At 44.9% G+C, this 22,259-nt stretch overlaps 1 protein-coding gene across 1 annotated transcript in view; it reads left to right on the top strand.

Annotated features, from left to right (window-relative positions):
* Positions 1-22,259, top strand: part of LOC112224076 (calpain-15-like) — a 105,149-nt gene that overhangs the window by 70,882 nt on the left and 12,008 nt on the right. The window contains exons 3-7 of the mRNA XM_024387370.2: positions 3,176-3,384; positions 13,881-14,064; positions 17,547-17,770; positions 19,965-20,090; positions 20,339-20,491. Of these exons, the coding sequence (XP_024243138.2) occupies positions 3,176-3,384; positions 13,881-14,064; positions 17,547-17,770; positions 19,965-20,090; positions 20,339-20,491 (896 nt within the window). The remainder of the gene's footprint in view (positions 1-3,175; positions 3,385-13,880; positions 14,065-17,546; positions 17,771-19,964; positions 20,091-20,338; positions 20,492-22,259) is intronic.

Below are 22,259 nucleotides of genomic sequence, written 5' to 3'. Positions count from 1 at the left end.
CTTAAAATAAATTGGTGATCCTAACTGACCAAAGACAGGGAATTTTTGCTGGGATTAAATATCTGGAATTGTGAAAAACTGAGTTTAAATGTATTTGGCTAAGGTGTATGTAAACTTCTGACTTAAACTGTATTCCTTCATATCCCATTATCTTAAACCTCCTCTTCCTCCTCTCACTTCTATTCCCCCTTGCACCATAACTCCCCACCTTTCCTCTGTTGCTGTGGCACTACCCATGTGCACACTGAGGTGAACACGGGCCATTCTATTTTTAGAAACGGGGGAGTAGGGTAACAGCAATTATCCACTTCCCTAAAGCGAATGTAATCAGCGGGAGCATGGAGCGGCACATCTCAGTTTATGGAGGGTGAAGTCGGCTAAGCACACTCTGTCCATGCAGTGCATCTATCTCCCCTAGGGTGCCTCATGACTGCCTCAGCCTAACACAAGATGATGAAATACTTCCTCTGGTACATAAACGATAGGACTACCACTCAGAGTTGGCATGCACAGAGTGCCACAGACCACACACCACTCCAAAGCCACTCTACAGAATGTAACGGTTTGTCTTGGATTTCCTGATGTGGTCTTGTGTCCTTCTTGGTCAAAGATAAGAGAGCTTAGATGAGTACAATGTTGTGGAGGCATATCTCCTATCTATTTCAGTCACAGACAAGGAGATCAAGAACGGAAGCTATATGAGAGTGCAGCAAAGATGGTATTTAGATAGATAGATAGTTTAAGGACAAAGGCAACAATCCACATAGACAATATCCCTCCATGGTCTACTACTTGAGATTTTAAGCAATAAAGAAATAGCCCCAAGTGTGCCCATCCACTGTACGATTTAATACAGGGGAACGACACTGAGGCGTGTTGGCATTCTTTCTAACCTGTAAAGCCCCGTGTAGTGAAGTGTGCCCATCCACTGTACGATTTAATACAGGGGAACGACACTGAGGCGTGTTGGCATTCTTTCTAACCTGTAAAGCCCCGTGTAGTGAAGTGTGCCCATCCACTGTACGATTTAATACAGGGGAACGACACTGAGGCGTGTTGGCATTCTTTCTAACCTGTAAAGCCCCATGTGGTGAAAACTTTGTTTCTCGGCTGACACCAAATGCAGAGTAAACTGAACATATGAATTGTTTCCTGTTGACAACATCATATGTTCTTCTAGTCCCTTCTATTTTCCATTAAATAGCCGAGGCTATATAACAGCACAATTCACACAGTAGGCCTACATGTGGATTGTAACTGAAAGCAACAGCGACAAGGCAAACCACCACTTTCCACTTGGACAAATTTCAACCGCAACAGATTTAACTGGTCATAGCGGCTCGTGTTTTACAATAAGCCACTGTAAATGACGCCGTTATCGGTGCTCTTTTTATGTGACGGCGGTGTGCCAATGTCACGTCGGCTCAATAGCCATCCATCACTACTATTACCACGATCAATAGGTTGACTGTAGCGTCGAACTGGGTTGCAGGGAGTGCCAGTCACTCCCTCTCTGCATTCAAACGTCCCCGTATTGATTCAGATTTCTATAGAGACTCAGACAGCTGGAGTGCTGTTTGTTTTGTTAGCCGGAATAGTCTAGCCATGAACTGTGAGTGCTCTCAGGCATTGGCCCAGCCTTGAGAATTACCCAACACAGTTCCATCGGAGACAGTCAGACAGTCAGTCAGACTAGCACTGTGTTACACTGTCGCCCTCACAACAGGCCTCAAACAGCTGGACCTGGCGAGAATAGGTGAAGGGACACTAAAGCTGCATGTGACTGTTTGTGTCTTGTCTGTTTGGCTTGCTGTGGCAGTCTGTCCTATTTTTACACGGGTCTTGATGGTGCTTCGTCCTCGTTTGCCTTTGATTTCGGGGACACGCTCCTCATACAGGTTTATCCAAGTTCTTCTACCCTACCGTCTCTGTGAGGTCCTGAGCTGTCGGCGAGTGGCTTTTGGAACTAAAGTTAAAAAAAGGCCTCTATTTGCAGGTCTATAGGGCCAGAGCTGAAAGCTCTCCCAACTGCTGTGAAGCAAAGAAAACTTTATCGGTGTCTGGCTAAGCCCAACAACAAACAGGGCGGTGTATACCTCTGAACTACAGAGCCAGTGAGTCACTGATAGCCCCCAGTGGGACTAAATCTGCTGGAGCATGATGGGAAATGGGGACAGGGGCCAAGGTACTGCTGCCGATGTCTGGCACAGTGTCGAGGGCGACAGAAGTGGCTTTGGTGTAGGATGACGAATGAATATTCCTCCACCGGCTGTGCGACGCCGGGTTACAGTACTTTCCACTGGTTCAGGATGCGGGATCCAACTGCTTCCACCAGTGAGCAGAGGAAATAGGATAGACTAGTCTTTGTATGTGTTGCTCTCAGGTTTGTCGAGCAGGGTTTTGGCAGTGACAAAGTGTGACACACAGGTTGTGTACTGTAGGTCAGTTAGCCTAAATGCAAACTGTTATGTTGAAGTAGACATTTTTTGTGTGTGTTTCAAAGAGGCCATGTTTAGCCTAAGTAAGCGCTTGATAGTTCTTCACGGGGAGCGCGGGTCAGTGTGTTCAGAAGCGTCACGGTGTAATTCAGTGTGCCGTCTTCTTGATCTCGGGAGATGCGTTTTGATATATGTTAGCACAGCACATTCCATGCTGCGTGTGCATCTTAATGTGTTAGCAGCAGGGGGAGGCTCCTTGAGCCGCGCGTCCACTCAGTGCCGGTGGTTGTCCTTGTGCTTTGTCTCAGCATCCCGTGACTCCTACAGTGGCCTGCAGGGCTCCAAATGTATCATCATTCGTTTAACACAGACATCAGACAGAAATCTGGAGGCTAGCGTCTGTAATGGCTTATAGGCCTAACCTTAGATCCCTGATAGTGTCATGTTGAGGCTATTAGACATGTTGTTAGTTTACACATACTGTATTTACAATATATTGTGGGATTTCCAGAGTGCAGCCAACATACACATTTTCTCTCAGTGTGGTGACTTAGTCTTGTTTTGACTAGTCTTGATGCCAGTATGATGTTACACTTGTTCAGCCTTCTCCTCTCCAAGCAAATGTTTGGTGCCAGGGCAGTAACTTACTTCATCAGACACGACTGATCTCTGACTGTTTCTCAGCTGGACTGTTATGAATCCTCTGTCTCAGAGTTTTAAATCTCTCGTTCTTTTAGAATGTGGTGAACTTCGTAGACGACAGCTTCCCCCCAGGTCCGTGTTCCGTGGGCTTCCCTGAGGGTGACAGCGTACAGCAGCGAATCAAAAAGTGGCTCCGCCCCCACGAGATCAACTGCAACAACTTCAAGGACCGGGGCGTCAAATGGTCCGTCTTCTGCACCCCGCGGCCTTCGGACATCCTGCAAGGCCTGCTGGGAAACTGTTGGTGAGTTGTCGTCACTGAACGTGTGCAGTGTAGTAGTATCTGTAGCTCAGCTATGTGTGCGTGCGTCTGCGTGCATGTGTCTGTGTGGGTACCAAACTGTGTACAACCTACCTTAAGCAGTGCGTGTTCATGCTTGTGTGTCTGTGGCTTTTGTGTAGAAATGTATCCACGTGGCATGTTCAGTGTGCCTGCTGTGCTTCTTAGACACCGTGTCTCCGTCCTCCCTGGACTATGCCTAATGTGTTTCTGAATTAATAAACCAACTCCACTCTGCATATGAGAGGGGATCTCTCATCGCTTGTCTTAAAGGTCAGGGGGAATAACAGCACATTGGTGGCCCGCGTAGTTTATCATTGAGCAGTGACTATAGATGTACTCTCTGGGCCTAAAGCAGATAGAGGAGGGAGGGGGGGGGGGGGGAGAGACAGGTAGAGAGGGAAAGGGGGAGTTTAACCCTCTAGAGTCTAAGCCGGGGGAATTGTTTTAAGATGGGCATACCAAGGATCATTTGATTAAACATTTTAAGACCCTAAGGTATTTTTGGGGGATGAGACATTGAATTTGGCTTTAGGGCTATTAGCCATTAGAAATGCATTGAATAACACAGTCTCCAAAAAAAAATCTAAGATAAGTTTGTTCTGAAGTGTCTGCCCTATATCTGAGATACAGTTTTAGAAAGATCAGGAAACAGTTTTTTTGTTTGTTTTGCATGTATTTATCCCCTTATTTTAAGCCCAAACTATCTCCATAAATACTTCCATAATTTTTTATAAATTGGTACCGGGGACCTTCAGATGAGTCTTGTGCCCTAGTGAAAAACGGAGGGCATCGTGTTCAAGAGAGTCTCAGCGAGAGTGGTCACAATAGTTTGTAGGCTACACCGTTCGGATGCTACAGACATTTTTGTGAGAAGACCGAATTTGGGGATGTGCATTGTCTGACAAACACCCGTCTAGCTCTGCCACCGATAAGCAGAAGGGTGCTATATCGGCGGGTACGGTGGATTGAGACGCAGCCAATGCAAAAAAAAACACATCTATATCAAATCAAAGTTTATTTGTCATGTGCACCGAATACAACAGGTGTAGTAGAGTTTCACCTTACAGTGAAATGCTTACCTCCCTTTTTTGCACTATTGGTTAGAGCCTGTATTAGATGAACAATAGGTAAGTAAAGAAATAAAAGCAACAGTAAAGAGACAGTGGAGAAATAACAACAGCGAAGCTATATACAGTAGTGAGGTTATATACAGTAGAGAGGCTATATACAGTACAGAGGTTATATACAGGCACCGGTTAGTCGGGCTGATTGAGGTAGTATGTACATTAATGTATAGTTAAAGTGACTATGCATATATGATAAACAGAGACTAGCAGCAGCGTAAAAAGAGGGGTTGGGGGGAGCACACAATGCAGATTGTCCGGGTAGCCATTTGATTACCTGTATGTGTAAACTAACAATTTGATTAACTGGGTAAAAACTGTTGAGAAGCCTTTTTGTCCTAGTCTTAGCACTCCGGTATTGCTTGCCATGCGATAGTAGATAGAACAGTCTATGACTGGGGTGGCTGCAGTCTTTGACAATTTTTAGGGCCTTCCTCTGACACAACCTGGTGTAGAGGTCCTGAATGGCAGGCAGTTTAGCCCCAGTGATGTACTGGGCCGTACGCACTACACTCTATAGTACCTTGTGGTCGGAGGCCGAGCAATTGCCGTACCAGGCAGTGACGCAACCAGTCAGGATGCTCTCGATGTTGCAGCTGTAGAACCTTTTGAGGATCTCAGGACCCATGCAAAATCTTTTTAGTTTCCTGAGGGGGAATAGGCTTTGTCGTGCCCTCTTCACGACTGTCTTGGTGTGTTTGGACCATTCTAGGTTGTTGATGATGTGGACACCAAGGAACTTGAAGCTCTCACCTGCTCCACTACAGCCCCGTCGATGAGAATGTGGGTGTGCTCGGTCCTCCTTTTCCTGTAGTCCACAATCATCTCCTTAGTCTTGGTTACGTTGAGGGATAGGCTGTTATTGTGGCACCACATGGCCAGGTCTCTGACCACCTCCCTATAGGCTGTCTCGTCGTTGTCTGTGATCAGGCCTACCACTGTTGTGTCGTCTGCAAACTTAATGATGGTGTTGGAGTCGTGCCTGGCCATGCAGTTGTGGGTGAACAGGAGGGGACCGAGCATGCACCCCTAGTGGGCTCCAATGTTGAGGATCAGCATGGCAGATGTGTTGCTACCTACCCTCACCAACTGGGGGCGGCCCGTCAGGAAGTCCAGGATCCAGTTGCAGAGGGAGGTGTTTAGTCTCACAATCCTTAGTTTAGTGATGAGGTTTGAGGGTACTATAGTGTTGAATGCTGAGCTGTAGTCAATGAATAGCATTCTCACATAGATGTTCCTTTTGTCCAGGTGGGAAAGGGCAGTGTGGAGTGCAATAGAGATGGCATCATCTGTGGATTTGTTTGGGCGGTATGCAAATTGGAGTGGGTCTAGGGTTTCTGTGATAATGGTGTTGATGTGAGCCATGACCAGCCTTTCAAAGCACTTCATGGCTACGGGCTGTAGTCCTTTAGGCAGGTTGACTTTGTGTTCTTGGGCACAGGGACTATGGTGGTCTGCTTGAAACATGTTGGTGTTACAGACTCAATTAGGGACATGTTGACAATGTCAGTGAAGACACCTGCCAGTTTGTCAGCACATATCCAGAGCACACGTCCTGGTAATCCGCAGCCTTGTGAATGTTGACCTGTTTAAAGGTCTAACTCATGTCGGCTATGGAGAGCGTGATCACACAGTCGTCCGGAACAGCTGGTGTTCTCATGCATGCCTCAGTGTTGCTTGCCTCAAAGCGAGCATAGAAGTGATTTAGCTCGTCTGGCTTGTGTCACTGGGCAGCTCGCGGCTGTCCTTCCCTTTGTAGTCTGTAATAGTTTGCAAGATCTGCCACATAAGACAAGCGTCAGAGACGGTGTAGTATGATTCAGTCTTAGTCCTGTATTGATGCTTTGCCTGTTTGATGGTTTGTCGCAGCGCATAGCAGCATTTATTATAAGCTTCAGGGTTAGAGTCCCGTACCTTGAGTGCGGCAGCTCTACCCTTTAGCTCAGTGCGAATGTTGCCTGTAATCCATGGCTTCTGCTTGGGATATGTACGTACAGTCACTGTGGAGATGACGTCCTCGATGCACTTATTGATAAAGCCAGTGACTGATGTGGTGTACTCCTCAATGCCAATCGGAAGAATTCCGGAACAGCAAAACAGTCCTTCAGCATCTGCTTCACCTGACCACTTTTTATAGACCGAGTCACTGGTGCTACCAGCTTTCATTTTTGCTTGTAAGCAGGAATGAGGAGGATAGAGTTGTGGTCAGATTTATTTTTCAAATATGCACAGACCCCCTGCTCTTACCGGAGTTTTTTTATTTTTTTATTTATTTCACCTTTATTTAACCAGGTAGGCTAGCTGAGAACACCTTTATTTAACCAGGTAGGCTAGCTGAGAACACCTTTATTTAACCAGGTAGGCTAGTTGAGAACACCTTTATTTAACCAGGTAGGCTAGTTGAGAACACCTTTATTTAACCAGGTAGGCTAGTTGAGAACACCTTTATTTAACCAGGTAGGCTAGTTGAGAACACCTTTATTTAACCAGGTAGGCTAGTTGAGAACACCTTTATTTAACCAGGTAGACTAGTTGAGAACACCTTTATTTAACCAGGTAGGCTAGTTGAGAACACCTTTATTTAACCAGGTAGGCTAGTTGAGAACACCTTTATTTAACCAGGTAGGCTAGTTGAGAACACCTTTATTTAACCAGGTAGGCTAGTTGAGAACACCTTTATTTAACCAGGTAGGCTAGTTGAGAACACCTTTATTTAACCAGGCAGGCTAGTTGAGAACACCTTTATTTAACCGGGTAGGCTAGTTGAGAACACCTTTATTTAACCAGGTAGGCTAGTTGAGAACACCTTTATTTAACCAGGTAGGCTAGTTGAGAACAAGTTCTCATTTGCAACTGCGACCTGGCCAAGATAAAGCATAGCAGTGTGAGCAGACAACACAGAGTTACACATGGAGTAAACAATTAACAAGTCAATAACACAGTAGAAAACAAAGGGGAGTCTATATACATTGTGTGCAAAAGGCATGAGGAGGTAGGCGAATAATTACAATTTTGCAGATTAACACTGGAGTGATAAATGATCAGATGGTCATGTACAGGTAGAGATATTGGTGTGCAAAAGAGCAGAAAAGTAAATAAATAAAAACAGTATGGGGATGAGGTAGGTGAAAATGGGTGGGCTATTTACCAATAGACTATGTACAGCTGCAGCGATCGGTTAGCTGCTCAGATAGCTGATGTTTGAAGTTGGTGAGAGAGATAAAAGTCTCCAACTTCAGCGATTTTTGCAATTCGTTCCAGTCACAGGCAGCAGAGTACTGGAACGAAAGGCGGCCAAATGAGGTGTTGGCTTTAGGGATGATCAGTGAGATACACCTGCTGGAGCGCGTGCTACGGATGGGTGTTGCCATCGTGACCAGTGAACTGTGTGCTGTTCTTTCTTGCCGGTACAGGATATATCCCGCTAGCTGAATATCCATGTCGTCATTCAGCCACGATTCCCTGAAACATAGGATATTACAGTTTTTGATGTCCCGTTGGTAGGATATTCGTGATCGTACCTCGTCTAGTTTATTGTCCAATGATTGCACGTTGGCGAGTAGTATTGACGGTAACGGCAGCTTTCCCCGTATTATGTTAATTAGATTTCCGCGGGGCACGACCATTGTAGGCCAAGGTTTAAGAGAGAGAGAGAGATAGATAGGGACAGAGAGAATAAACCAAGAAAGAACTGGGGAGAGAAAGAGAGAGGGGAGGGGGGAGGTGGCCAGATGTACTGATACATCACCTGACTGGGGGATTATTCAGAGGATTATTCAGAGGAATGTAGGTCTGGACACAGACAGTTTTCTCCATACTTGTTTTGGGTGTCCTTGGGCCTTGTAGTCATCCCTATACACACACACACACGCACACGCACGCTTATCAAAAATAACCCTCCACAGAGCCCCCTCCACACACCCTTTCTCTCACACTACAGGAGGTAAACCACTTCCCATCCTGAATCACACCCCAGTCACATTTGCAGTCCACGTTACACATCCTCAGCCACACAACCATGTCCAATCACATTTCCCCTCTCTCGCTCGCCCTTGAGTGGCCGGAGAAGCTAGAAACATGACCCGTCATTGTCCGGCGTTCCATCGCTGCGACCAAAGTAATTGGATTTAGATTTTTATCTGATTTGCATTGATTTGATTTACATGGGGATGGCCCTGCTTGTCTAGCACTAGCGCCGGAGCAGACTGGGGGATTGAGTTATTATTGAAAACGTCTCGTTGAGATGATACTAGAAAATCATCCAGAACCTCTCTCGAGACAGATTCTCTATCTCGAGAACACACAAACGATTGCACGCATGCTCACACACATTCTCACACAAACATCTCAGGTCATGTGGCCAGGTGCTTGTTCAGTAAGGTGTTGAGTAAGGCCTCAAATAAATGGAGCTTTGCACTAGGAAGGAGAGATTTGCAAAGAGATTGTCAGCTTCCCCGAACCTCCATCTAGAGCAGACAAGTATTTTCCATGGAGGGCCACATTAGAATATATTTTTTCCATCGCGTGCCAGAATCATATTACAGGATTATACATCATGTGTACGACTGTGTTGACAGATATATCTACTGTAAATCACATCCAGATATGCTACTTATTTTACTTGTTTAACATGCACAGAAATAAACCACATCCATGTTCTCCTTTTGGTAGGTATTCTCATTATCAAACATGCAATGAACTACATGGAGGGAAAAGCACACTGTGCATTCAGCACCATGGACAGAACTCTTGTTAATGGGTATGCACAAAACCACAAGAGAGAGAGAGCTCAACATTACATTTAAACTACTCAATCAGTGTGAGGAGTGAAGTCTCTGATGGGCATTGACAAGAGTAGTGAAGTCAGGTATGGTTTCTGACGTCGCTATGCGCAGGATTACTGATTGGTGAGAGTCAGTAAGAGAGGATCTGTGCCTTGACTTGTTATATTTCATCACTGAAAATGTCAGTTCACATACATAGGTTGACCCAAACAGTACAAACATATTCTGAGCATGAAAATGTTGTTCATAGAGAGATGCATAGAACCTTGTCAGTGACATCGTTTTGAATAGTTCTCCAATCACTGCATCAGACTGAAGATGGATAAAGTTGCAGGTCAGTGGGAGCAATGAGTATCCACAATGAAGGTGAAAGGAGAGGAAACCAACAGCATGTCATTTTCTAACACTCTGAAATCCTCAAAACGATGAGAAAACTCACCGTTCAAAGCACGCAGCAGTGATGTATACTTCTCCCGCTGGTCATCTGATAGTGGGTCAGACTGTTGTCATCTGATAGGGAACAGACTAGTAGTGTCAGAAGGTGGGTGACATTGTTGGCTTCTACTTGGCGGGCCAGGAGGAGTAATTTTCCCTTGAAGGCTTTGACAAGGCTGTATATCTGATGTGCAAAAAGGCCCTTCCCTTTTAGTTTGGAATTCAGTTAATTCATGAGGGTCATGATGTCCACGGTGAAGGCAAAATCAGCCAACCATTCTTTATCTTGCAGTTGAGAATCTCCGACTTCAGGTCCCACACCCTTTTAAGCACCTTCTCCAAACTCGGCCATCTCACGTGTGTGAGGTAGGGGAGATCTTCATGACCCGACTCTGTCTCTTCCAACAGTGAGACAAACTGTCTGTGGTTTAAAGATTTTGCTCTTATGAAGTTTACCACTTTAGTGACTGTATCCACAACATATTCAGAACATATTTACAGATCACCTCTTTTAGCTACTTGATCTTGTGTCCTTTTCAAAAGGCCAATGTTTTTTCCTGTCAAGTCTGGGCACCGATCAGCGGTCACACTGGATAACGTTTCAAAACTCAGTCCCAGCTTTGCCACACAGTTATTAACCTCCTCCAATAAATATTTCCCTGTGGTTGTGCTCTTCATTGACTGCACTGAAGCCAGCTCCTCTGTAATTTCAACGTCTGGGGTTATGCCTCGTAAGAATATCAACAACTGCACCGGGTCACGTGCATCACTGCTCTCTACCAGGGCCAAGGAGAAATAGGTGAAATCCTTTACCTTGTCTTTCAACCGTTGTTCCATATTCTCTGCAATGTCCACAACACGCCGTGTCACTGTTCATCTTGACAAGGAAACATTTTCAAACAGCTCTTTCTTGCTGGGGCAAAGTATTGCAAAGTCTATTAAACATTCTTTAATGAATTCGCCCTCAGCGAATGGCTTGCTATGCTTAGCAATTTTGTGGGACAGCACATAGCTAGCTCTAGCAATTCTGTTGTTTGCTGAATGCAGTTTTGTTAAAAGTCCTTGCTGCTTTTGCAGCTGAGAAAGCAACTCTTTCGATGCACTTGCCCTCTGCTCAGAAGACATATTCCTATATTTCTGCATGCTTCGTCTGGAAGTGTCGGGACAAGTTGTAATCTTTCAAAACAGAGATGCTCACTACGCACACTAAGCACACAGCTTTCCCTGATACCTCAATAAATAAATGTTTCGATGTCCACTCTTGCTGGAACAACCTACATTCATTGTCTACTTTCCTTTTCTTTGAAATCTTTGAAAAACAATTTTTTTGCGCTATTTCTAGCTAGCTACTATTTGTAACTGTGACGTGTGTGTCAGCCTGTCAGTCACTGGCTGTCCTCATGCAGTTGTCATTCACGTGCCTTCAAATAAATGTCCCACAAGCGGTGGGCTTTAAATCATTACACAAAGGCGAGTATTCATTGGGCATTTAATTTCAATAACAAATACGTTTTTAAAAGCAAATTCTTTATGTGATCTGAGTTTGATTCCGCGGGCCGCATTGAATCAGGTCGCTGGCGGGCCGGCCTTTGCCCAGGCCTGCTCTAGAGTCTGCTTCCTCAGAATGTTGTCTTCTGACATGTAGAGTTGTCTGGATGTTGTCGCCTCCACTTACAGTTGCTGTTACGTTCACCATCAGTACCACATGACTCGACCATAACAGGTCAGTGGTTCTGTCACGGAAGGTGATGTACACAAGGTATTACCTCCATTTCAAATATTTTTTTATTTCACCTTTATTTAACCAGGTAGGCTAGTTTAGAAGTTCTCATTTGCAACTGCGACCTGGCCAAGATAAAGCATAGCAGTTCGACACATACAACAACACAGAGTTACACATGGAATGAACAAAACATACAGTCAATAATACAGTAGAACAAAAGAAAACAAAGTCTATATACAGTGAGTGCAAATAAGGTCAAATAAGGGAGTTAAGGCAATAAATAGGCCATGGTGGCGAAGTAATTACATATCTATGAATACAATTCTATGAATACAATTCGCAGAATGATTTGATATTTATGAACTTTCTAACTGATTAATTGAATAATTGAATGACTGACTGATTGATTGATTGTAGTGCTGGGAATTTGCCAGGGACCTCACCATACGATATTATCACAACATGATATGTATTGCGATTGTATACATTCTGATTTATATACAGTGGGGAGAACAAGTATTTGATACACTGCCGATTTTGCAGGTTTTCCTACTTACAAAGCATGTAGAGGTCTGTAATTTTTATCATAGGTACACCTCAACTGTGAGAGACGGAATCTAAAACAAAAATCCAGAAAATCACATTGTATGATTTTTAAGTAATTAATTTGCATTTTATTGCATGACATAAGTATTTGATACATCCGAAAAGCAGAACTTAATATTTGGTACAGAAACCTTTGTTTGCAATAAGAGAGATCATACGTTTCCTGTAGTTCTTGACTAGGTTTGCACACACTGCAGCAGGGATTTTGGCCCACTCCTCCATACAGACCTTGTCCAGATCCTTCAGGTTTCGGGGCTGTCGCAGGGCAATACGGACTTTCAGCTCCCTCCAAAGATTTTCTATTGGGTTCAGGTCTGGAGACTGGCTAGGCCACTCCAGGACCTTGAGATGCTTCTTACGGAGCCACTCCTTAGTTGCCCTGGCTGTGTGTTTCGGGTCGTTGTCATGCTGGAAGACCCAGCCACGACCCATCTTCAATGCTCTTTCTGAGGGAAGGAGGTTGTTGGCCAAGATCTCGCGATACATGGCCCCATCCATCCTCCCATCAATACGGTGCAGTCGTCCTGTCCCCTTTGCAGAAAAGCATCCCCAAAGAATGATGTTTCCACCTCCATGCTTCACGGTTGTGATGGTGTTCTTGGGGTTGTACTCATCCTTCTTCTTCCTCCAAACACGGCGAGTGGAGTTTAGACCAAAAAGCTATATTTTGTCTCATCAGACGACATGACCTTCTCCCATTCCTCCTCTGGATCATCCAGATGGTCATTGGAAAGCTTCAGACGGGCCTGGACATGCGCTGGCTTGAGCAGGGGGACCTTGCGTGCATTGCAGGATTTTAATCCATGACGGCGTAGTGTGTTACTAATGGTTTTCTTTGAGACTGTGGTCCCAGCTCTCTTCAGGTCATTGACCGGGTCCTGCCGTGTAGTTCTGGGCTGATCCCTCACCTTCCTCGTGATCATTGATGCCCCACGAGGTGAGATCTTGCATGGAGCCCCAGACCGAGGGTGATTGACCGTCATCTTGAACTTCTTCCATTTTCTAATAATTGCGCCAACAGTTGTTGGCTTCTCACCAAGCTGCTTTCCTATTGTCCTGTAGCCCATCCCAGCCTTGTGCAGGTCTACAATTGTATCCCTGATGTCCATACACAGCTCGCTGGTCTTGGCCATTGTGGAGAGGTTGGTGTCTGTTTGATTGAGTGTGTGGACAGGTGTCTTTTATACAGGTAACGGGTTCAAACAGGTGCAGTTAATACAGGTCATGAGTGGAGAACAGGAGGGCTTCTTAAAGAAAAACTAACAGGTCTGTGAGAGCCGGAATTCTTACTGGTTGGTAGGTGATCAAATACTTATGTCATGCAATAAAATGCTAATTAATTACTTAAAAATCATACAATGTGAATTTCTGGATTTTTGTTTTAGATTCCGTCTCTCAAAGTTGAAGTGTGCTAAAAATTACAGACCTCTACATGCTTTGTAAGTAGGAAAACCTGCAAAATCGGCAGTGTATCAAATACTTGTTCTCCCCACTGTATGTATTGCAAACATATTGCTCAAAACATATTGCTCACTAGTTTTGATCAGTCATGAAAAGAAAAGTGCTGAAAACATGTTCACCATTTGAGAAGAAGATGGAGAACAAGCTATAGAAGGAGAAATATTGGAGTTTTGGTGCAGGTACAACCGACTAGTGCTTTTTAACATTAAATGGAGTCATATAATCGATTTATAATAGCGGAAAAAATTATATTGCAATACTGTATAGATTTTTTTTCCCCATCACCTAGTTAATTGACTGTCTATCTTATTGCCCGCCTTGTAGGTTCCTTAGTGCGTTGGCGGTGCTGGCAGAGCGTCCAGAGCTGGTGGAGAGGGTGATGATCACCAGGGGCATCTGCCAGGAAGGGGCTTACCAGGTCAGGCTGTGTAAGGATGGTACCTGGATAACCGTCCTAGTGGACGACATGCTGCCCTGTGACGAGTATGGATACCTGCTCTTCTCCCAGGTGAGGTGGGGGGATACACCACACACACACACACACACATACACACACATGTGTATGGATATAGTATGCACACAGACACACTGTATACAGACACATAACTATATCTAGTCTAGTCACTCACTCTCTGTCTCTCTCAAACTCGCATACACACACACAAACAAATGATCATGCAGTGAATTGTCATGCAGTGACTATAGCAACCTAATACTTTTATGGTTGAGTGAAAACATACACACACACAGATTTTCAAACACTGTCATTAGTCATACACACACACACTGTTATGCAGTGAATATAGCAACCTGATAGTCCAACTGGTAAACACACACTCATTCAGTTCAATCCATGGTTTTAAATATCAGCTGTGGTGGAGACAGAAATGTCATAGAGGAAATAAAGAGGGGAAACCCTACCTCGTCATAGAGTATCTTAAATAATCCCACGTCACCCCCCTCGTAAACGTCACCCCCCTCGTAAACTAACACTCGCACTTTACCTTTTTACCCCTTACTCTGACTTTGCTGAGAGTACATCATTATTTCTACAATAAAGTAACTACGCTACCGTTCAAAAGTTTGGGGTCACTAAGAAATGTCCTTGTTTTTGAAAGAAAAGCACAATTTTCATCCATTAAAATAACATCAAGTTGATAAGAAATACAGTGTAGACATTGTTAAAACCTGTTACGGATTCGGGTTCCCAGTTGGGAACCGACGTTAACTGGGACGTGGCGCATGGAACGCAAAAATATTCTTAGAAATATTTAACCTCCACACATTAACAAGTCCAATAGCTCAAATGAAAGATAAAGACCTTGTTCATCTAGCCAGCAAGTCAGATTTCTAAAATGTTTTACGGCGAAAACATAGCACATATTTATGTCAAACCACCACCAAAGACACAGCTAATTTGAATTAGCCACGTTGAACAAAATATGCAATCAACAACCGCAGGATTAAAAGAAAAATAATTCACTAACCTTTTGAAAATCTTCATCAGATGACAGTAATAGGACATGTTACACAGTACATTTATGTTTTTTTCAATAATATGCAATTTATATCCATAAATCTCTGTTTACAATGACGCCATGCATGAAGCAGCCAGATATGTCAGTTTGCATGAAGCAGCCAGAGATGTCAGCCTGCATGGAGCAGCCAGAGCTGTCGGTCTGCATGGAGCAGCCAGAGCTGCCGGTCTGCATGGAGCAGCCAGAGCTGTCAGTCTGCATGGAGCAGCCAGATCTGTCAGTCTGCATGGAGCAGCCAGAGATGTCAGTCTGCATGATGCAGCCAGAGCTGCCAGTCTGCACTGAGCTGCCAGTCTGCACGGAGCTGCCAGTCTGCACGGAGCTGCCAGTCTGCACGGAGCTGCCAGTCTGCAAGGAGTTGCCAGTCTGCAAGGAGCTGCCAGTCTGCACGGAGCCGCCAGAGCTGCCAGTCTGTAAGAAGCCGCCAGAGCTGTCAGCCTACATGGAGCAGCCAGAGCCGCCAGTCAGCGTGGAGCAGCCAGAGCCGCCAGTCAGCATGGAGCAGCCAGATCTTTCAGTCTGCCAGACTGTTCCAGATCCGCCAGTCAACCAGACTCTTCCAGATCCGCCAGTCAGCCAGACTCTTCCAGATCTGCCAGTCAGCCAGACTCTTCCAGATCTGCCAGTCAACCAGACTCTTCCAGATCTGCCAGTCAGCCAGACTCTTCCAGATCTGCCAGTCAGCCAGACTCTTCCAGATCTGTCAGTCAACCAGACTCTTCCAGATCTGCCAGTCAGCCAGATTCTTCCAGATCTGCCAGTCAGCCAGACTCTTCCAGATCTGCCAGTCAACCAGACTCTTCCAGATCTGCCAGTCAGCCAGGGGCCGCCAGTGCCCCCAGTCAGCCAGGGGCCGCCAGTGCCGCCAGTCAGCCAGGGGCCGCCAGTGCCGCCAGTCAGCCAGGGGCCGCCAGTGCCGCCAGTCAGCCAGGGGCCGCCAGTGCCGCCAGTCAGCCAGGGGGGGCCGCCAGTCAGCCAGGCGCCAGTGCCGCCAGTCAGCCTGCCCAGAGGCGCCAGACCCCCTCTGCCCAGAGGCGCCAGACCCCCTCTGCCCAGAGGCGCCAGACCCCCTCTGTCCCGAGCAGCTGCCTCTCTGTCCCGAGCAGCTGCCCCTCAGTCCAGTGGGGTCATGTAGTAGGGTCGCCGTAGTTAGGAGGCCAAGGAAGCGAACAAGGTGGCGGACTAAGACTATGGTGAAGTGGGGGCCACGTCCAGCACCAGAGCCGCCACCGCGGACAGATGCCCACCCAGACCCTCCCCAATAGGTTCAGGTTTTGCGGCCGGAGTCCGCACCTTGGGGGTACTGTCACACCCTGACCATAGTTTGCTTTGTATGTTTCTATGTTTGTTTGGTCAGGGTGTGATCTGAGTGGGCATTCTATGTTGTGTGTCTAGTTTGTCTGTTTCTGTGTTTGGTCTGATATGGTTCTCAATCAGAGGCAGGTGTTAGTCATTGTCTCTGATTGGGAACCATATTTAGGTAGCCTGTTTGGTGTTGGGTTTTGTGGGTGATTGTCCTTGTAACTGTCTAGTGTTAGTTTGCACCAGTTTAGGCTGTTTGGGTTTTCACATTACGTTTATTGTTTTTGTATTGATTCGTGTTTACTTTGTGTTTATTAAACATGAATCTCAATAGCCACGCCGCATTTTGGTCCGACTCTCCTTCACACCTAGAAAACCGTTACAATATCTACATAGGCGTTTTATTGCTTCTTTAATCAGTTTTATTGCATCTTTAATCAGAACAACAGTTTTCAGCTGTGCTAACATAATTGCAAAATGGTTTTGTAATGATCAATTAACCTTTTAAAATGATAAACTTGGATTAGCTAACACAACGTGCCATTGGAACACAGGAGTGATGGTTGCTGATAATGGGCCTCTGTATGCCTATGTAGATATTCCATTATAAATCATCTGTTTACAGCTACAATAGTCATTTACATCATTAACAATGTCAACACTGTATTTGTGATCCATTTTATGTTATTTTAATGGACAAAAAATTGTGCTTTTCTTTCAAAAACAAGGACATTTCTTGGGGACCCCAAACTTGACTAAACATACGTTTGACCTCTTCTCTTTCTCTCTCTCTCTCTCTCTCTCTCTCTCTCTCTATCTATCCCCTTCCCACCCTTTCTCTACCCTACTCTCTCCTTCTATCCCAATCCTTCCTTCTATCTATCCTTCTCTCTCTCTTGCTCTTTTTCTCTCTCCCTCTATCTTCTCTCTCCTTCCGTCTATCCCCTTTCCTACTGTTCTCTCCATCATGCACTTCCCTCTATCCCCTTCATTACCTTTCTCCACCCTCCCTCTATCACCTTCCTTTCTCCATTCTTCCTTCTTTGCCACCTATATCCCCATCTGCCTTTTACTATCCCTATTTTCTTCTCTTTATCTTTCCTTCTTCCTTTCTCCATCCCCCTTCCCTCCCTCCTCTCTCTCTTCATAGGCCCAGCGTAAGCAACTCTGGGTGGCCCTGATAGAGAAGGCCCTTGCCAAGCTCCACGGCTCCTACTTTGCCCTGCAGGCAGGGCGCGCCATCGAGGGCCTGGCCACGCTGACTGGGGCACCGTGCGACTCCCTCATGCTGCAGGTCAGCTCCACCAACCCACGCGAGGAGCCCATCGACACAGACCTCATCTGGGCCAAGATGCTCAGTTCCAAGGAGGCCGGGTGAGTGGAATAGAGGAGATTTGTCTTTGGAGAAAGTCTCTGAGATGTATCATGATGTGCACAAATGGGACAAGGAAAGAAGTAATTACTTGGAACTCATCATGGGGGGCTGCAGTGGCTCATGTGTCTGTGTACCCATATCCATACTCCCCCTCATGCAGAGAAAAATGATGCTGTTTTAAAGCAAATTTCCTGCAATTCTACACATTTTGCAATAGGATGGAGGCAAATGTTTGATTATCAATGACACTACACATCCAAGTGTATCTGACCAAATTATGAAAGATAAGCATTGTACTGAGAGAAATTGATGATAAAAAGATTGTCAGGGCAGTTTTGTTAGATTTAGTCTGCTGGAACTTAGATTTCAGACTTAGATCGTAGTCTGCTGCTGGAAAAACGTATGTATTATGGCCTTACACCCTCTGCTATTTTGTGAATAAAGAGTTACCTGTCTAACAGAACACATGGAGTGTTTTTTAATGGAAGCCTCTCCAACATAATCCTGGTAGAATCAGGAATTCCCCAGGGCAGCTGTCTAGGCCCCTTACCTTTTTCAATCTTTACTAACGGCATGCCACTGGCAAAATTGTAGACCTGCACCAGACTGGGAAGACTGAATCTGCAATAGGTAAGCAACTTGGTTTGAAGAAATCAACTGTGGGAGCAATTATTAGGAAATGGAAGACATACAAAACCACTGATAATCTCCCTCAATCTGGGGCTCCACGCAAGATCTCACCCCGTGGGGTCAAAATGATCACAAGAACGGTGAGCAAAAATCCCAGAACCACACTGGGGGACCTAGTGAATGACCTGCAGAGAGCTGGGACCAAAGTAACAAAGTCTACCATCAGAAACATACTACGCCGCCAGGGACTCAAATCCTGCAGTGCTAGACGTGTCTCCCTGCTTAAGCCAGTACATGTCCAGGCCCGTCTGAAGTTTGCTAGAGAGCATTTGGATGATCCAGAAGAAGATTGGGAGAATGTCATATGGTCAGATGAAACCAAAATAGAACTTTTTGGTAAAAACTCAACTCGTCGTGTTTGGAGGACAAAGAATGCTGAGTTGCATCCAAAGAACACCATACCTACTGTGAAGCATGGGGGTGGAAACATCATGCTTTGGGGCTGTTTTTCTGCAAAGGGACCAGGACGACTGATCTGTGTAAAGGAAAAAATGAATGGCACCATGTATCGTGAGATTTTGAGTGAAAACCTCCCTCCACCAGCAATGGCATTGAAGATGAAATGTGGCTGGGTCTGTCAGCATGACAATGATCCCAAACACACCGCCCGGGCAACGAAGGAGTGGCTTCGTAAGAAGCATTTCAAGGTCCTGGAGTGGCCTAGCCAGTCTCCAGATCTCAACCCCATAGAAAATCTTTGGAGGGAGTTGAAAGTCCGTGTTGCCCAGCAACTGCCCCAAAACATCACTGCTCTAGAGGAGATCTGCATGGAGGAATGGGCCAAAATACCAGCAACAGTGTGTGAAAACCTTGTGAAGACTTACAGAAAATGTTTGACCTCTGTCATTGCCAACAAAGGGTATATAACAAAGTATTGAGAAACTTTTGTTATTGACCAAATACTTATTTTCCACCATAATTTGCAAATAAATTCATTAAAAACCCTACAATGTGATTTTTTTTCTCTCATTTTGACTGTCATAGTTGAAGTGTACCTATGATGAAAATTTCAGGCCTCTCTCATCTTTTTAAGTGGGAGAACTTGCACAATTGGTGGCTGACTAAATACTTTTTTGCCCCACTGTATATGATGTACTGTTTTATATTTTGTTTTTTATGTATTGTAAGTGCCTTAATGTGTTTGGACCCAGGAAGAGTAACTGCTGCCTTGGCAACAGCTAATGGATCCCTAATAAATATGAATTAAAATACAAATGGGCCGGTCGGTGTCTTATTGGTCCGCGTGCCTATAAAAGAGTTGCCCATCCCTGGTCTCGGTCAATAACAAATCATTAATTTGAAAAGACATGAAGAGGCTTATTGAATGGACCCTGATTAAGCATACTCCTTGACTAACAAGCATGTTCAATGGAGAATACTTTTTTAGTCCAAGAGTAGGCTTATATCTGGGTCCACTTTGGCCCCAAGTTTAAGGTGATGGAAATGGACTCTAACTTATTCTGATGCGTCTCTATCTATGTTGTGTGTGTGTGTGGTGGGTAGGTTTCTGATGGGGGCATCATGCGGAGGAGGGAACATGAAGGTGGATGATGTGGTGTATGAGTCGTTGGGCCTCCGCCCTCGTCATGCCTACTCTATCCTGGACGTACGGGACGTGCAGAGCTACAGGTGAGAGCTGATTGGGTTATTAGTGGGACAGGGTGTGGCTAATTGGTCACAAGTGATAAGGGGGTGGGACTAATATGTTATTGTTGAAAAGAGCCATGTATCTTTCTTTTTCTGAAATCCCGTCATTGTTATCCTTTTACATCTTTACCACGGTTAGTTGTAAGAACCTTATCAAACCCTGATATGAGTCCTTCCCAATTGCATTCATTTTAATTGCTTCAGCTAATGACATGCTCTCTCCCTCTCAGACTTCTGCGGTTGAGGAACCCGTGGGGTCGCTTCTCGTGGAATGGCAGCTGGTCAGACGAGTGGCCTGACTGGCCGCAGCTCCTCCGCCACGAGCTCATGGCCCACGGCAGCAGCGAGGGCGTCTTCTGGATAGAGTATGGAGACTTCATCAAGTAGGTCCCGTCTTAATGTGCCAATCACGCAAGGACCTAGGACTAGGTCAAGGATGGGTGACTCTAATGTTGGAGACCCATTGGGTGTGCTCTCACTAAAACCAACAAGTGCCATTAACAAGAGTCAATTAGATGGTATTTCAGGTAATGGACTAATTGGTAGTTAATTAGCTGACTCAGCAGATAATCATTCGTGTGTAAGACTTAAACTGAGAGGCACTGACCTCTGCTAGCTTGTTGAGTAGCATGAGTTAAACTTAGTGCCTGGTAGTCCAATAAGTGAATGCTAGGCTGTGAATCAGACTCTGAGAGTGCATTGCAACAAGGATGCACCTCCCTTCCTGACTGTCAGCTTGTTTTCCTTTGTCAATTAAGTGAACGTTGCAATGTAGGGTACAAGGCCCAATGCTCTGTGCAGTCTGTCTGTCTGCCTGTCTTTGTTAAATTCATCTTCTCCGTCAATTAAATGAGCAATGGAATCTAGAGTCTGTCTGCCTATATACTGTATCTGAAAGAAGAGAGAGAGAACCCAGTAACTCTGCTCAGCATCCAGCAAGGTAAACAGTACTTGACAGACAAATAAATGGTAGACAAGCAAGGTGAAGTCCTCGGAGCATTTAACTCAATGAGTCCCACCGCGACACTGGCGCAATTTGGACTTCTAACCTCTTTTAAACACGTTGTACCGTTGGATTCGTTTTTGTCTTCTGCATACGTTTGTACCAACCATTCGTCTGTGTGATTAACGGGAGCTGAGGTGTTTGTGAGACGAGGGCGGATCCCAAAGGGCCCCAGGCTGGGTCTTTTTACAAAAAAAGTCTGTAGAGTCCGAATAATTTGAGCTAGAAACTATTACAAGCCATATATGAAAAGCTGAGACTCTCATGAACACGCACATGTAACATGATGCTCACAAGCTACTCAAAAGTAATTTGAAGGTAAAGGGTTCTTCAACATCGAAGATAATAGGAAATCCAGGGACATCAAATCAAATGTTATTGGTCACATGCACATATTTAGCAGATGTTATTGTGGGTGTAGAGAAATGCTTGTGTTCCTAGCTCCATAGACTCTATAATACTGTAATAAACACACATAGTTTCTGTCACAAACACAACTCTGCACAGTTGTCACTGACTAGTTGGATATTCATTTCCCACTGAGCAAACAGTTTCTGTACTTACAACATTCATATAAATTCATTTTTTATCAGGGATTTGATTTGTTAATATAACTCATCAATGCAACGGTTCATGTCAAATTGTTTTGTGTTTTACTTGGCCCTGGTCATGAAAAGAAAATGATAAAACATTTAATTGTCAGGCAGTTGAAATAAATATACAGTTGAAGTCAGAGGTTTACATACACCTTAGCCAAATACATTGAAACTCAGTTTTTCACAATTCCTGACAATTCCTGACATTTAATCCAAGTAAGAATGCCCTGTATTAGTTCAGTTAGGATTACCACTTTATTTTAAGAATGTGAAATGTCAGAATAATAGTAGAGAGAATTATTTATTTCAGCTTTTATTTCTGTCATCTCATTCCCAGTTGGTCAGAAGTCTACATACACTCAATTAGTATTTGGTAGCATTGCCTTTAAATTGTTTAACTTGCGTCAAACGTTCCGGGTAGCCTTCCACAAGCTTCCCAAAATACGTTTGGCGAATTTTGGCCTATTCCTTCTGACAGAGCTGGTGTAACCGAGTCAGGTTTGTAGGCCTCCTTGCCCGCACACACTTTTTCAGTGCTGCCCACACATTTTC

Source organism: Oncorhynchus tshawytscha, linkage group LG25 (assembly GCF_018296145.1).
Source record: "Oncorhynchus tshawytscha isolate Ot180627B linkage group LG25, Otsh_v2.0, whole genome shotgun sequence".
Classification (NCBI taxonomy): Eukaryota; Metazoa; Chordata; class Actinopteri; order Salmoniformes; family Salmonidae; genus Oncorhynchus; species Oncorhynchus tshawytscha.
The sequence above is the reverse complement of the archived record's forward strand: the minus strand, read 5'-3'. Positions and strand labels throughout refer to the sequence as shown.